At 36.4% G+C, this 13,286-nt stretch overlaps 1 protein-coding gene across 1 annotated transcript in view; it reads right to left on the bottom strand.

Annotated features, from left to right (window-relative positions):
• The window catches only part of LOC139044108 (centromere-associated protein E-like), a 79,526-nt gene that overhangs the window by 48,963 nt on the left and 17,277 nt on the right, over positions 1-13,286 (bottom strand). Inside the window, exons 10-15 of the mRNA XM_070503668.1 lie at positions 12,789-12,876; positions 12,311-12,440; positions 11,112-11,231; positions 9,825-9,983; positions 2,076-2,223; positions 1,107-1,195 (exon numbers count right to left, since the gene is read on the bottom strand). Coding sequence (XP_070359769.1) covers positions 1,107-1,195; positions 2,076-2,223; positions 9,825-9,983; positions 11,112-11,231; positions 12,311-12,440; positions 12,789-12,876 — 734 coding nt within the window. The remainder of the gene's footprint in view (positions 1-1,106; positions 1,196-2,075; positions 2,224-9,824; positions 9,984-11,111; positions 11,232-12,310; positions 12,441-12,788; positions 12,877-13,286) is intronic.

The raw sequence follows: 13,286 nt of genomic DNA on the forward strand, positions 1-13,286 counted from the left end.
AGAATAGAGGAAGACTATTTTCAAAGAGATAGAATTAAAAAAGAAAGAAAGAAAGAAAGAAAGATCATATAAACAAATGCTCTGCCTGTGCCTGACTTAAAATTCAGTCGGGAGTAGGAGTAGGGCACATAATGGGAAGTCATCTGACCACAGATCCTTAAGCTCCTTGGTAATAAAGCTAATAATGTAATTCTCCACCTGCTTGACTCCTGTTTAATTTCTCAGACAGCTCTGAATTTAGGAAGTGACACGGAGCCATTATTTATTGACTTCTAAAACTCCAACGGCTGCCAGGCCTCACCGTGCTGAACAGAGGCCTGTTTCTGCTTTCTGTTCCATCATGAGGAAGAGTAAGCCATGAGTTAAAAGAAACTAAACCAACACTAGGGATTTGAAAAAAACAACAAACCTTCCAGAGTGTTTTAGGGACACAAAAGCATATAATTCCCCATAATAATTAATTATAAGAACCATTACAACTAATTATAATGGTTAGCTAATGATAATAACAATTCCCAAGAATCACTGCAATTTTATTTCAAAATTAAAATGAAATTTTCTTTAACAAATACATTTATATGACTATGTTATATTTCTTTGAATATTAGCAGCCTAGAAAGCAAACATGGAATCTAAACTTACTAAAGTATTCACTACAGTATTCCTTATTTCTTAAAGTTTTCATAAGACTATATAATTTTATTTACTTTCATTTTTCAGCATTATTTGGCAATATTACCCTTCCCTGATACACCATTCTACTTTATGCCTGAGAATTTTGATACTTTTAAAATCAGCCCTTTTTACCTTCAAGGGATGGCCCAAGGCAAAACAGAAACTTACCAAAAAATCATAGATACCAAGATCTGCTGGTAAAAACTAGAAGCAAAGGTTTACCTATTACCATACTTTAGGAAATGTTTAGCCTCTCTCTGTATGCCACAGTTACCAACGAGGAGTGTAACAAGTTGGGGAAGCCTTAATAAGAACCTCAACTACTACTGAAACAGTCAGAGCTAGAAATGTGCCACAACAGCAAACATCAATAACAAATGAATTTAAAGAAGAGTAAAAGGATAATGTTCTGTAAAATACATTTAAGTTACCTGACTTAGTAGTTTTGTTGCTGGATTCCACTCTGTCTCAGTTAATGTATCAAGAGTGTTACTGAAAATATCAGACTCTGAATAGAGAGCTATAATTAGGGGGAAAAGAAATTTATCCATAAACATGTTATTAAGTTTCCTAAAACTCAAATTAAAGATTAAAAAAATTCTGATCTGAGGTAATAAGCTCAAATTAGTTAATATGTGCTCACAGTATGAATGCCAAGAATATATAAACAGATGTGATCATTTATATACTCGTGCGAATTAAGATCACTGGTTAGAATTAGTGATAAAATGTAGGATCCTTAGTACAACACATTCATGCACGGCATAAGGACGTTTCAGTCAAGGACGGACTGCATATACAACAGGCGTCCCACAAGATTAGTACCACAGAGCCCAGGTGTGTAGCAGGCTGTACCACCTAGGTTTGTGTAAGTGCACTCTGTGATGTTCACACAACAACAAAATTGCCTAAAGATGCACTTCTCAGAACACGTCCCATCATTAATCAACGTGCGACTGTATAGGTTAAAAGGACAAATTCTAAATTTGAGATTTAATCATTGTAAGCAGATTTTTAAATGCCCCTAAAAAATACTTATAATGTTAGAGACAAACTTTGCAACAGATTCCTGTGTAAATGCTACCCTTTCAAGATTAGCAAAGTTTAAGCCAGACATTATATGGGTACTAACTTAATGAGCAGTGATTAAAACAAAAACAAAAAATAAAAATATCTGTCTCAAATGTTTCAACTACAGCACATCATTCTTAAGAGATCTGGAAAAAATAGAGAACTTCATCAATGTTCACTTTCTTAAAATTACTTATTTTTATCATCGTAATCACATCTAAAATACATACATTTTATTTAACTGTGTTTATCACATTAACTGAGTTATAAATAAAGTCTCTCTTTATAGGGATACTTTTATAATTAAAAGTAGTTGAAGAAGAACTCACATTCATCAATTTCTCCTCCTAAAGTTAGAGCAGACTTATGTGTCTTTGTTGTTACATTCTCTGGTACATTAAACTCATTTACATAGTTTGAATCCTTCATTTTGTTAATTTTGCCAACACACCAAGTGACTCCTCGTTTTTTTTTAGCCTAAAGAAGAAGAAATCAAAATTACCTCACACACATCTGGCTCAAACATCATAAAACAAGGGAACTAGTTTCCATTTTTAACAACCATTGACTTGGTAGAATTCTTATTCAGCCTAGTTTAATATCTTATCAGTCTAAGGACATCCTGAGATAAGAAAACATATTCAAACTTTTCAAATTAGTGTTAACTTCATAATAAATTTGATGAAACTATTATTTAAATTTCATTTTGTATTTGAAGGCTTACTTACAAGAATTTCTGCAAATTTACTGAAAGGAATTAGTTAAGTATCAATCCTTCAAGTAATCTGGTGTTACAGAAGACAGCACAGCCACCAACATAGTGACCAAAAGCACTTCTGGGAACCCAGCCTTAACTGGGAAGGAACAGACAGGCAGCCCATTTGAACTTCCCTCAGCAAGTAAATCTTCCACAGGGCCATTCCCATGCCAATTCTTTGCCAGTTTATAAAGCTCACGATCCAACCAGCGCTCCTAATCTTGTTCCTTCCGTTCTCCCTTGGGACTCTGTTCCCTCAGGTATCTGTTCATCTGTCGTCTTCACTACCTTCTTCCACTGGGCTTTAAGAATGCTCAAGCCTCTGTTTTCTGCTTTTGATTTTTTCAAAAACAAACCCTTCACTCCTTCCTTCTCTCTAGCCAACATTTTCTTTTAGTTTCTATGTTCTCTTCTTCCTCGTCTCTCTACTTCTTCCTCATCCCTCCTGGGATACCTCTGTCTCCTGGTTCTTGTCCCACCCAGCTAGCTGTCCTCATCACTCACTTGGCTTTACTGCTTTCTCTTTCTCTGACCACCGCCTAAGTGTTTTTCCATATTTTACAGGTATATTCCTCTCTTGTCCCTTTACTAGAACAAGCATTATCTCATCTTTTTTGATCCTCTCAACAATCCTCTCTTACTACATCCACTTTATAGATGCCTGAGTGTCCAAAAAGTTTACATGAGTTGTGTACAGTCATACAGCCAATTGGTGGCTGAGCCCATGCTTGTAACTTCAGACCTTATCCACCACCCATTCCACTGCGTTGCCTGTCAAGATTATCTGTTGTCCCCAGAATATATGGCTTCTGCTTGAAATGGCCAGCCCTTTCCACAGCCTGCTCTGCAAAAGCACATTCATATATAAATCCTTGATTCCCATGACCTTCAGCTCAACTCCATTCGCTCCCAAAGCCACTGGACCCTGTCATCTGAAACTCATAAACCTAGAACTCCTTCCACCCCAGTGATTCAGTTAATCCCATTATAGCTAGTTAGCTTAAGAGGGACATCTAGTCTCTTGATCCACTGTTTTCTTTCTGCCAGCTACCTTTGGGCTCTCATCCCATCATCTTAGATTCTATAGATCACCAGTTCAATCACATTTTTGGGTCAATGGTCTCAAACTATTAGACCCATTCTGTGTTCCCCACACCTATCCTATCACAATGTACACTCAGATGAATTACACTGCCATCTGAGCTTTTATTAGCCTCCTGAACACTGTGTGGACAGCCAGAAGACTGGCTACCAACATCACCTGGGCCCTTAAGGCTGCCTGGCAAGACTCCTTGCCCCCTCGTTGGCTTTCTTTTCCATTCCCTACAAAGGCGAGACTATTTCAAACCCTTAGCAGGTCTACAAACTGTGTCTCTACCATCTCCAGCCACCACAGAAGAAAAATTAAACCTCCTATTTCACAAAGAAAATACAAGCCTAAACTTACAAAAGCATTACTTGCATTGATTCCTACCCTTTTCCTCTGTCCTTGTTATAATGAAGGAGTGTTTCTCCTTCTATCTAAGGCCAGACCCTTCTACTGTATTCAAGATCCTACGCCTTTGGGCCATCTCAGCCTACTGCAAGGTGGCTTTCATTCCCAATACATAACTCAAATTGTTTTTGCAAAGGAGCTTCTTGTTTCTAAATCCAAAAAGTTTTAGTCTATATTTGTCTTATTTAACTTCTCAGCAGAACGTGACATCACTGACATAGAATGTGACCTCTCTATGCAACATTCTCTTCTTTTAGTTTACCACATTCACCTGGTTTCTTTCTTAACTCTAGAGCTAAACCTGGGCTCCTTTAGGCATTCCTCTGTTTTGCTTTTACCTAAAAAGTTGTTTGGGAGGATCTTATCTTTGGCCCTCTGTTCTTTTCATTCTCAACATGCTCCCAGAGCAAGCTCATCCATTCTCACGACTTTAATTTGGATTTGCAGTAGTTAATGCCCAAATTGATATCTCCATCCCAGATCTTTCACTTGATTTTCATATATTTGCATTTTCAACTGCCTGACACCTTAAACTAGAGCTGACCCAAATAAAACACTGGACAGCTCCACTGCTCTTCACTCAATGTTCCTTAACTCAACAAATACTGCTACCAGCTATCCAGCAAGCCCAGTAATGTGTGCATGTCATTCTAGATGCTTCCTTCTCCCTTTCCATGTCCCCATGTTGAAACAATCACAAAGTTCTGTCGAGTCTGTCTCCCAAATAGCTCTCCAATTTACCCATTTTTTTCCATCTCCAGAGCCACAAGCCTTGTGGAGGCCCAATCAATTGTAGGTACACAGTAGCCACATCTTTCTAAACAGCAATTCCAATCATGTTACCTACAAGGCTTTCCCATATCCTTAGCATAATGCAATGTTCGAATCCTACAATGTGGTTTAAATGCCCCTGCCACCAGAATATTTTAAGTCCAAGAAATATGTTTTCTCACGACTCCAAGCTTTTGTACATGTAGATGTCTAACCGGCATACTTTTCCCTACCCCTTTCCTTGGGCTGTTTCCTACTCATGGCTGAGCCAACAGATGGTTTTGATGCCTTCCATTTACCTGGTATGGTGGACTTAAAGGTAGCGTCTATTAATAATAATCTTAACAGCATACACTTATTGAGGATTTGCTGTATGGAGAGTATAGTGTTAAGCACATTCTATATATCACTTCACTTAATTGTCACATCAGTCCTATGAGGTGAGGATCAAGCTTTCTCACAGATAAGGAAACTGCAGCAAAAAGTATTTAAGAAAGGGCCCAAGGTCGAGAGTTAGGAATTGACAGAACTGGGATTCAAATCCAGAAAGTCCAGCTCCAGAGGCCATTCTCTTAACCATGACACTATCACTCCCCAAAACATCTGCTGGATAAATAAACCCCTACTCTGGTAAAAACAAAAGCACACAGACTGGAAGCCAGAATTTTGATTACTATGTTGATTTATAGTCTAGATAAATTTTCCTGAGATTACTATTTCTGTTTCATTAAATAGAAAATATTACCACATACTCTAGACACCTGTGGTTTCCAATCACCTAATCAATTTCATTAGAATTTCATAAGAAGTATAGTGCAAATAGATTCCTTGACTACATCCCAGACTTTCTGAATTAGGATCTCTTCATATGGGAATCAGGGTTAAGTATTTTTAATGAACGTTCTAGGTGTTGTTGAGGTATAGGCAAATACACAAAAGGTTCTTTCCTAAAATATACTGTATCAAAGGATAAGAAACACATAGCTATATAATAAGCATATAAGAATACCAATTCTATTCCCTATATATCAAGTTTAAGCTGTCATCTTTCATAAAAAAAATAAGACCCATATATGTGCTGCATACAAGAGATGCATTTCAGACTTAAAGACACTCACAAACTGAAAGAGAAGGAATGGAAAAAGATACTCCATGAAAATGGCAATGAAAAGAAAGCTGAGGTAGCAATATTCATATCAGAAAACATAGACTTTAAAATAAAAACTGTAACAACAGACAAAGGGCACTACATAATGATAAAGGGAATGATCCAACAAGAATATTTAACATTTACAAATATCTATGCACCCAACATAACAGCACCTCGACATATAAAGCAATTATTAACAGACATAAAAGGAGAAATAGCAACACAATAATAGTAGAGGACTTTAACAATCCACTTACACCAAAGGAGAGATCATCAAAACAAAAGATCAATAAGGAAACGTTGGCCTTAAATGACATATTAGACCAGATGGACTTAGTACACATGTATAGAACATTCCATCCCAAACCTGCAGAATACACATTCTTTTCAAACGGACATGGAACATTCTCCAGGACAGATCACATATTAGACCACAAAACAAGTCTCAATAAATTTAAGAAGACTGAAAAAATACCCAGCATCTTTTCTGACCACAATGGTATGAAACTAGAAATCAACTACAGGAAGAAAATCAGAAAAGCCACAAATGGATGGAGCTTAAACAAAATGCTATTGAACAACAATTGAGTCAAAGAAGAAATCAAATGAGAAATCAAGAATATCTGGAGACAAATGAAAATGAAACTACGACAGGCCAAAGTCTATGTGATACAGCAAAAGCGGTTTTAAGAGGGAAGTTTATATCAATACAGGCCTACCTCAACAAAGAAGAAAAATCCCAAATAAACAGTCTAACAGTGCACCTAAAGGAACTGGAAAAAGAAGAACAAAGCCCAAAATCAGTAGAAGGAAGGAAGTAATAAAAATCAGAGCAGAAATAAATGAAATAGAGACTAAAAAAAACCAGGAAAAAAAATCAATGAAACTCAGCGCTGATTCTTTGAAAAGATAAACAACATCGACGAACCTTTAGCTAGACTCACCAAGAAAAAAAGAGAAGGCTCAGATAAATAAAATCAGAAATCAAAGAGGAGAAATTACAACAGATACCTCAGAAATACAAAAGATTATAAAAGAATACTATGAAAAGCTATACGCTAACAAACTGGATAATCTAGAAGAAATAGATAAATTCTTAGACTAATACAACCTTCCAAAACTGAATCAAGAAGAAGTAGAGAATGTGAATAGACCGATCACCAGTAAGGAGATTGAAACAGTTATCAAAAACCTCCCAAAAGATAAAAGTCCAGGACCAGACGGCTTCCCTGGTGAATTATACCAAACATTCAAAGACTTAATCCTATCCTTCTCAAACTCTTCCAAAAAATTGAAGAAGAGAGGAAGCTTCCAAATTCATTTTACGAAGTCAACATCATCCTGATACCAAAAGCAGACAAGGACAACACAAAAGAAGAAAATTACAGGCTCATATCACTGATGAACATCGATGCAAAAATCCTCAACAAAATACTAGCAAATCAACTACAACAATACATTAAAAATTTCATACACCATGATCAAGTGGGATTTATTCCAGGGATGCAGGGATGGTTCAACATCTGCAAATCTATTAACGTGATACACCACATTAACAAAAATGAAAAATAAAAATCCCATGATCATCTCAATAGATGCAGAGACAGCGTTTGACAAGATATAGCATCCATTTATGATAAAAACTCTAAATAAATTGGGTATAGAAGGAAAGTACTTCAACATAATAAAGCTGATATATGACAAACCCACAGCTAATATCATTCTCAATGGAGAAAAACTGAAAGCTATCCCTCTAAGAACAGAAACCAGACAAGGATGCCCACTGTCACCACTCTTATTTAACATAGTATTGGAAGTCCTAGCCAGAGCAATCAGGAAAGAAAACGAAATAAACAGCGGTCAGATTGGAAAGGAAGAAGTGAAACTGTCACTAGCTGCAGATGACATGATTTTATATATAGAAGACCCTTAAGAACCCACCAAAAACTTCTCGAACTAATAAACAAATACGGCAAAGTTTCAGGATGCAAAATCAACATACAAAAATCAGTTGCGTTTCTATACACTAACAAGGAAGTGGCAGAAAGAGAAATTAAGAATATAATCCCATTTACAGTTGCAACAAAAAAGAATAAAATATCTAGGAATAAACTTAACCAAGGAGGTGAAAGGTTTGTACACTGAAAACTATAAAACATTGTTGAAAGAAATTGAAGAAGATGTAAAGAAATGGAAGGCTATTCCATGCTCTTGGATTGGAAGAATAAACATAGTTAAAATGTCCATACTTCCTAAAGTAATCTACAGATTCAGTGCAATCCCAATCAAATTTCCAACAACATTTTTCACAGAAATAGAACAAAGAATCCTACAATTTATATGGAACAACAAAAGACGCAGAATAGCCAAAGGAACCCTGAGAAAAAAGAACAAAGCTGGAGGCGTCACACTCCCTGATTTCAAAATATACTACAAAGCTATAGTAACCAAAACAGCATGGTATGGCATAAAAACAGACACACAGATCAATGGAACAGAATCCAGAGTCCAGGAGTCCAGAAATCAACCCACACATCTATGGACAGCTAATTTTTGACAGGGGAGCCAAGAGCATACAATGGAGAAAGTAGAGTCTCTTCAATAAATGGTGTTGGGAAACCTGGACAGCCACATGCCCAAGAATGAAAGTAGACCATTACCTTACACCATGCACAAAAATCAACTCAAAATGGATTTAAGACTTGAATCTAAGACCTGAAACCACGAAACTTCTAGTAGAAAACATAGGCAGTACACTCTTTGACATCGGTCTTAGCAGCATATTTTCAAATACCATGCCTGACTGGGCAAGAGAAACAATATAAAAAATAAACAAATGGGACTACATCAAACTAAAAAGCTTCTGCACAGCAAAGGAAGCCATCAAGAAAAGGAAAAGACAGCCTAACAATTGGGAGAAGATGTTTGTAAACCATATATCAAAAAAGGGGTGAATATCCAAAATATACAAAGAACTCATACATCTCAACAACAAAAAAACCAAAAACCCAGTTCAAAAATGTGCAAAAGATCTGAATGGAGATTTCTCCAAAGAAGATATACGGATGGCCAACAGGCACATGAAAAGATGTTCAACATCACTATCAGAGAAATGCAAATCAAAGCTATAATGAGATATCACCTCACTCTTGTCAGAATGGCTATAATTAACAAGACTGGAAACAATAAGTGTTGGAGAGGATGTAGAGAGAAGGGAACCCTCATACACTGCTGGTGGGAGTGCAAACTGGTGCAGTCACTATGGAAAACAGTATGGAGATGGCTCAAAAAATTAAGACTAGACCTACCATATGATCCAGCTATTCCACTCTTGGGTATTTATCCAAAGAACGTCAAAACGTGAATGCGTAAAGATACATGCACTCCTATGTTCACTGTAGGCTTATTCACAATAGCCAAGACTTGGAAGCAACTTAGGTGCCCGTCAAGGGATGAATGGATGAAGAAGATGTGGTATATATACACAAGGGAATACTACTCAGCCATAAAAAAGGATGAAATCTGGCTAATTGTGACAACAAGGATGGACCTTGAGGGTATTGCTGCTGAGAGTAAAAAGTCAGAGGGAGAAAGTCAAACATTGTATGATCTCACTCACAAATAGAAGATAAAAACAACAAAAGACAATCCCATAGCAACAGAGATTGGATTGGTGGTTACCAGAGGGGAAAGGGGGAGAGAAGAGGTTGAAAGGCATGATTAGGCACATGTGTGGTGATGGTAATTAGTCTTTTGGTGGTCAGCATGATATAATCTACATAGGAATTGAAATATAACGATATACACCTGAAATTTATATACTGTTATAAACCAAAGTTACTGCAATTAAAAAAAACAATAATAAAAAAGAAGAAGAAAAGAAGCTGTTGTCTTTTAAATTTTACTTTTAATTCCTGTTGTGATGTGAGGGAAGAAGAGGTCACTAGCATTCGTGTTAAGTTTTGAATTTTCTCAATCTGCACTTTTTGAAGCAAATCTTTTTCTTCCAAAAGTTGGGCCAATTGGTCTTTTTCCATTGCCTGGGCCCGAGTCTCTAAAGAAACCTAAAGAATGTAATATTGGGTTACATTAATAAATGTAGGTAGGTTTTAAAACCTTGAAAGTATAGTTTAAAAAAATATAAATTTGTATGTGAGTTTTGAGAATTTTTCTTTTCTTTTTTTTTTGCTGAGGAAGATTCACCTTGAGCTAACATCTGTACCTATCTTTCTCTTTCTGCTTGAAAGGGATTTGCCCTGAGCTAACATCTGTGCCTATCTTCCTCCATTTTGTACATGGGACAACAGGACAGCATGGCCGCCAAGTGGTGTAGGTCTGCGGATGGCAACTGAACCCGGGCTGCCAAAGTGGAGTGCAACAAACTTAACCACTAGGCCACAGGGCTGGCCTGAGAATTTTAATTTTATTGAAATAAAATATGCCCTACCTGCAGAACACCAATATGCAGTTACCATAATCAATAATTTCTCAAACTTATAATAGGGTAAAATATACATTTCTCCTCATGTCACTATTCTATATGCCATGTATAAGATTATATCAATGCTGTTAAAGCAATTCTATTAATTGACTAAAAATATATAAATAGGCAGAGAAATCATAAAGCAGAGACTTGAATACCTATAGCAAAGGAAGAGAGATCCTTCTAAGACCGCCATTTGACATTTTAGGTCATTTTTAAAAAGATCAGTAAAATGTAAGTTTTTTACAGACTGGGGACCATGATGGTTTAAACAAACAAATGGTAATGACAAGCAATTATGCTATCTTATTAGATTGCTATCTTAGGGCTAGAAGAGGAATTCAAGATAATGTAAAATGAAACAAAGTAGTTTTAAACACTATTCATCGTCTCTCTTTTTAACCTAATTCTCTGTATTTGTGACAGTTTTTATCTCTTAAAAAAACGTATCTCTACTTGGCCCATTTGAAAATCTCAAATTTTGCCCTTTGGAAATGAAAAACAAAATCTAAAATAATTTCAAGAAACCAAATCTTGCAGTTTATAGTAAAGTTTTTACGGGTTGATTTCTCCTTAGTTAAAAACTACTTGTTTTAAATTTAGATTGTAGAACTCAGATATTGAGGATTTAAGAGTCTCTGGGCATGTAGGCAGATCTCAATTCTAAATCCATCTCTATTCTTTACTGAAATACACAGTTCATACATACCTCCTCTAATTGTTTTTTAAGATCCATTATTTCTTTTCTATATCTTTTCAGGAGAGCTTCATCACTAGACACCTCATTGACATAAGGAGTATTCTTCATATATTTAGCAGTGCTGGCAAACTGGGAAAAAATACAAGAGTGTTAAACGTTGACACCAAAAGATTAGTTTAATTAATATTTAGGTTTCTTGTAATTTTCTTTTGTAAAGAAACATCAGTAAAAGCTTCCCAGGTGGCTTACAGCTTCTGAACACACAGCATTCTACGTCCCTGTAACAATGTCCATAACTTACCTTTGCCACTAGTCTTCAGGAGGGTCAGAGAAATATCTTGAAGACAGATGCCAACAGAGAGCCTACACACCCTGGCTCACTGGAATCCATCTACTCCTCAAAGTCCAGGGCAAATGCTCCCTCTGCGCTGAAGCTTCACTTCCAGTCAAAAGCACCTCTCCTTCCTTTGAACTCTGTCCTACTTATTAGCCACTTAACTTTTAATCCAAGGAAATCACGCTGGAAGACAGGTCTTATCTTCACTATAAGACTATAAATTCTGTGAAGCCAGGAACGCTATCTCCTACCTTTGTTTCTCTGACAGAACCTTGATCCAGCGCTCAATAGCTACTTAAAGTGATGTTTCTTAGAGCATGAGTGTCAAAAGTAACTTTAACTGGGTACGTGAGGGTGCCCATTAAATAACACTGAACCCTTCATTGAGACAGCTATTCTACTGACAGTTCTCATTCTTCTTTTCTTTTGAAAACAGAAAATACAGGCCTTAGGCTCAGAGCAAAGGCAGGCAACAATTTGTTAGCAGGAACTTAAGAATTATTTTGTTATAAACACGCACACCCATTTTTTGGGTCACCTTCTGTTTGTTCCAAGTGATAACCAGTTTTTCATTTATGGGACTGATAGAAAGTTTCCTTTTATAATAAGTTAAATTTAAAAAGTGAGTTATTTAAGAAAAAATCAAGTCAATTTCAATAAAATATTGTTGGATGTGGCAAAAATTGGGGAGGCAGGATATGAATGATTGAAGTTTGGGAAGATTAAGGAATGCTATTTAGTAGACACACCAATTTTATTTTAACAGGTATGTTATGTCAATTACAAAAAATTACACCTAATTTTAGTAGCTAATTTTTCCTTCTGAAAGATGATTTCCCCCATATTGATTCGAGATAAAAATCAAACTCACCTGGAGAGTAGTCAGGGTTTCATCCAAAGACACTGGAGTAATTGTGCAGATAATGCGTGTTTTTGCATTTCCTCCCAAGGAATTCTGGAGAATTCGTGTTAATTTGCTATCTCGATAATTTATGAAACCACTTAGTGAGAGATGAGTTTGGGGAGAAAAAGAGTAAAACTTTTTATATAACAAAAGTGGTTTATTTTTAACGCAGAACCTTAAATTTGCTACAGTTTAAAAAATTCATTCTTTACTGGTTACTTGAGGCAGAGCAAAACTACTAACTAGAAAATATTTAAAATATAAAGTAAATTTAGTAGGTCACGGTCATACATATAAGAAGCAACGCATGCTCATAGAATCACAGAAGCTTTTGAACATACAGGGGTATCAGTACATTTATTTGAGTGTCACTGAAATATCATAATTTTCAACCTAATGAAAAACGTAAGCATTAATAGGTAAATGTACAATGGGACAAACTTACCCAACTTGTCCATCACTAAGTTTCTTGATCACTTGTCCCAAAATAAATAAGCTACGATTTATATTACAGCCTTCCTTGAGTCGCACACCTGCATTTATTAAATAAATAAGAAAACAAATTGGCCCCTGTACTAGATGATGAACTTATTTATCAGTAATTTATGGGAGAAATTAGAAATTGCAGGGTCAGATGCTACAGTCTGTGCTTCAAATTAGATCTGCGCCCACCTTTCCTCCCACTGCTGACAGGCGCCCTTCCCTTCCTCCCACCCATCACGTGAAGCAGAAAGGCTCTCACCCAAGAGAAACAGCTCGAAAAAGACGACTAAGAAAAGAATAAGAATGCAGGAAAGCCCATGTCTGCACCACGTCCTAAAAGAGCTCCTCGAACTCCTCAATTCAAATCTATTTTTCCAAACCTCCAATACAGGCAACTAATGACGTGCAACCAAGTTAGTTCCTAGAGGTTCACAACCAAAAGTCCTTATTTTTAAACTGT

Source organism: Equus asinus, unplaced genomic scaffold (assembly GCF_041296235.1).
Source record: "Equus asinus isolate D_3611 breed Donkey unplaced genomic scaffold, EquAss-T2T_v2 contig_591, whole genome shotgun sequence".
Taxonomy (NCBI): Eukaryota; Metazoa; Chordata; class Mammalia; order Perissodactyla; family Equidae; genus Equus; species Equus asinus.